The following is a 4,098-nucleotide window of genomic DNA, read 5'->3' on the forward strand; positions in this document are numbered from 1 at the left end:
TATCAAGCAAGGATGACTACGGGTGTCGGGATCGTATTCGCGTGTATGGGTATATTCTAAGCATGCGAGAATAACGATTATGACTTGTATTCGGGAGTCTATCAAGCAACAAAGATAGAGAATTCACCTCTCGGTCTACTAACTCACTATCTACAGAGTAACTCGTCAATCTCTCGATCTATTCAAGTTAACCCTAGATGCATGAAGAACGCTATCATCAACCCTAGATCGATTAAGCCATATCTCTATGTGAATAATACGATCTATCCTATTGATTTTGATCCAAAACCAACTCATATCTCTATGTAGTTTAGAATCTAAGATAATTGACCAAGGGGTTAGCAAACATCAATCCAATAAAAGTGCAAATCAATAGAACCGAATCAAATCAAAACCGAAATCCAAGTTAGGGTTCAAACATACCCAAAACACATACGAATCCCTAACCCATAGTCGTGGATCTACTCACGGTTCATGGAAAACAATAAAAAGCTCACAAAGAAAGAGATAAAAGAGAGGAAAGAAAGTCTCATGCAGATGTGTAGTCTCCACGGTCGAATCTTCCTTCTTCTTCCCGAAATCCCGTGAACTTCTATTCTTCTCTCACCAAAAGCTCTCCAAAAGTCTGTATCTAAGTGTTCTCTAAGGTTCTCCCTTGTTCTAGGACGTGGCTAGGGCTTTTTTATAACCCTAGGGCGGCTCCCAAGAGTCCTATTCCCATTCGGATGTTGAAAATCGCGAAACAGGGTTTTTGACTGGATCCGGGCCGTTTCCAGGTGGATTCCGACCGGATCCAGATTCCTGGGGTCGAATTCTGCGTTCTTGATACGGACCGGATTTAGTTGGATCCGGTCCTGCACTGGCAGTTTTCTGGTCTTCACGAATTCGCTCATAACTTTCTACTCGGTATCGGATTTACACGATTCTGATGTCTACGCGAAGCTCTTGAAGTGCTCTTTCTAATGGTACAAGTATCGCACGATTTGGACATCTGTAGAGAAAGTTATTGATGTCGCAACATGAGTACCTCATCCGGACTTCTCCTTTAACGTTCCAAATAGCTCCTTTTCGAGTCCAATCATCTTCGAAACCTGTAACTCTGCAAAACTAAAGCACAACCGGGTTTTGTGTCCTAACACGCCTAGAGTGCCTAAGAATGCATGTGATTATCCTATAAAACCTAGACAAACTCTCATCAAAATATAGAGAAGAATAGGAGTTATCATTCATCAACCAATCCATGCCCAATGAGATCTGCGACTAATAGGCGCCCGCAAACCTCAAGAGGTATGCTTCGTAGGATCCCGTGCACTTCTAATGTATCTCCGGTTGTTATGCGCACAATGAAATCATTCCTCGGTTCGATCTCTCTTGTCTCAAGCCTCTCCGTGACTCCCGCACTCAGAAAACTATGGGTGGTCCCAATATCAAACAACATCAACAGGCAACTCCATGGAGATATAGAGTACCTGCGATCACGACAGCCTTGACTCCATCAGGGTGAGCCTCCCCTTCCTCCTCTTGGATCTCTTGCTCGGCGCCGAGAGCATAAACTCTCGGGGCTGCCCAGGTCCTCGCTGGTGGTCAGGGTGGTCTGTCCGCCTGGCCTGGCAGTCGTGGTGGTCTCGCCGCCAAAGCCGGTGGCCTTGTAGCCCTCGTCGGACAACGTTATGGAATGTGTCTGGGCTGGTTGCAACGATAACATACCACTGGTCCCTCGCCGTCAGTGGTGGTTGCGCACGAATAGCGGGCACCTTACCCTTATCGCGCGAGTCACTGGTCCGGATGTTCTTCCCAGTTGAACATGTACCGAAGCACTTCCTGAAGGGGCTCCGCTCACGAGTCTTCCCCTCCTTCTCCCGCTCTCCTCGCTCCACTTTCTCAAGCTGTGAAATGTACCAACTCAACGTCGGGTACTCCTGGATCTCGAACTTCCTCCGCATGTAAGGTCGAAGTTCAACAATGAACTTCTGGATCTTCGATGCCTCAGTGTGTACCAGATGCCCTCCGTACATCAGTAGGCGGGTGAACTCCACCTCGTACTCGCTGACAGTCATGTCTCCCTACTGCAACATGAGGAATTCGGTCATGCGGTACTCTTGGTCCTGACGTCGATAGTACTTCGCCTCGAACTCATATCGAAACTCCTCCCATGTGAAGCGATGCTCCCCTGGTGCCTCCTGCACAACTTTCGCCCACCAATATCGGGCCTGGCCCAACAGATGATGACTCGCAATGATAACTCGATACTGGTGCGGGCACTGCAGATATTACAAGACCTGCGTGATCTAGGAGAGCCACTCCTCAGCGGCTTCCGACCTCGGTGATCCCTCGAATCAAGGGGTATGCATCGCCCGCAGCTCCTTGACGATGGGGAGGTATCCCGCCGTCGCAAAGGTATCGGCGGCTGGTGTAGGTCCTCCTCCCTCGCCCATGCTGGATCCCTCGCCGGAGGTGGTGGGGGGCGTGGGCAGCCAGGTGGTGCCACACGGTCTCCTGAAACTGGCAAAACTCGTCCCTCCATTCCCCGTTTCCCGGGTTAGGCGGTGGGGCCTGATCGGGAGTGTCATTAGCCCTCATTGCAAGCCTAGTACGTCGTGGCGCCATTTCACTACACCACATTTAAAACAGTTTAGCAATTGACGACCGATAAGTGCAACATCAATGTACATGGTTTGGAAATGGTTTGGAAACATTTCCGTGGAAAATCGTGTTGGGTTTCCTGGGATCTCATGAGCGAATCTAATTCCTAAGAGATCGATTCTAGGGTTTGCGCAGCGGATATAAAACAAAAATTTTAATGAAACCCTAGAACCATGCTACTATTGAATCATAGAAACGTTAGAACGCTTACCTCAATCGATCCGGGGCCTGTATCAATTGATCTATTCGTCCGATCACTCTAGGCGGGAAGAATACCTCGCCCTCTACACGTATCCACACGTCGGGATGGATTCCAACACCTTGGAACTTGTCTGCTAGGACTAGAGATCTCGATCTCTCTTGTGTGAAAGGTTTTTGGAGGCTTAGGGTTTTATTTTTCTTCTTTTTTTTCTTCTTTTTCCTTTTTCTTCTTTTTTCTTTTCAAACCCTAGAAGACATTCTCCTTATATAGACTTTCCAAAATCCTAATTTGACAAGGAATAGATTACTAGAAATCCTAATCTAACTAGGTTTCCTAAACCTATTAGAATTCTAATCTCATTAGGTTTCCTAGATGTAATAGAATTCTAATCTCATTAGGATTCCTATACATAATAGGATTCCTAATCCCATTAGGATTCCTATTCCAATTAGGAATCTCAATCCAATTAGGATTCCTAATCGGGATAATTTAGCACACGTACTTGTCCATCCCTATTGTGTGTGACCCTGTAGACTCATCCGGAATAGCAGTAAAACGCAGAATCTCCATTCCGATAATACAAGTCATAGGCGGTCTCTAACAAGACACTATGACTACCTATCTCGAATACAGTTTGTTTGTGATCATACGAAAGCCAATGATGATTCCGACTGATGATCCTTTTGTATCGCGATATCATATGTCGAACATAAGGCATGGACAAGCCACCTTATCTAATTCGACTGCTTTCTCGTTCACTGAGTTCGACTGTCTGAAATAGACGACGTTCGTCTATAGTGCGGCCACACATTTCTACAGTCTTGCTCACACGAGGGGCCCAGCGATATCTCTCTCTTTTACGAGAGGTACAAATCCCGTCTTGACTATCTACAATCCAGTACATGATTCGTTTCGTACCTGATACACGCCTTTATAGTCCTCCTATTACGCAGGACGTTTGACGTAATCAAAGCACGCAACTCCTCATGTTGGATTCTGTAGATATCTCAGGTCTTAGGATCCAATCATGGAATTGTCGTATGAGATTCAAGTCATGACGCTAGTCCATGTGACAATCTCATGCGGGTCAGTCCAGTATTCCGTTCTGCAACGAATACCTATGATTGTGATCGTATCCAATACCTATGATCATCGCTATGATCATCAATCACACATCATACTAGTCTTATTATGTCGTTATTCCCATAATGACACAAGACTAGGGAGTTTAGTATCATTCATAATGATACATG

General features: G+C 46.0%; 1 protein-coding gene across 1 annotated transcript; it reads right to left on the reverse strand.

Annotated features, from left to right (window-relative positions):
- Positions 1-1,226: 1,226 nt before the first annotated feature.
- LOC104825806 lies at positions 1,227-2,890 on the reverse strand. Its single transcript, XM_010558197.2, has 2 exons — positions 2,855-2,890; positions 1,227-2,611 (listed from the first exon to the last, which is right to left on the reverse strand). The coding sequence occupies exon 2, from the start codon at positions 2,055-2,057 to the stop codon at positions 1,476-1,478; it is 582 nt and encodes a 193-aa protein (XP_010556499.1). The 5' UTR covers positions 2,058-2,611; positions 2,855-2,890; the 3' UTR covers positions 1,227-1,475.
- Positions 2,891-4,098: the final 1,208 nt, after the last annotated feature.

The sequence above is a fragment of the Tarenaya hassleriana genome, unplaced genomic scaffold, assembly GCF_000463585.1.
Source record: "Tarenaya hassleriana unplaced genomic scaffold, ASM46358v1 Cleome49, whole genome shotgun sequence".
NCBI classification, from domain to species: Eukaryota; Viridiplantae; Streptophyta; class Magnoliopsida; order Brassicales; family Cleomaceae; genus Tarenaya; species Tarenaya hassleriana.

Excerpts from the sequence above, each read along its gene's own strand:
- LOC104825806 (XM_010558197.2), bottom strand. The coding sequence starts at position 2,057 with ATGACTGTCAGCGAGTACGAGGTGGAGTTCACCCGCCTACTGATGTAC.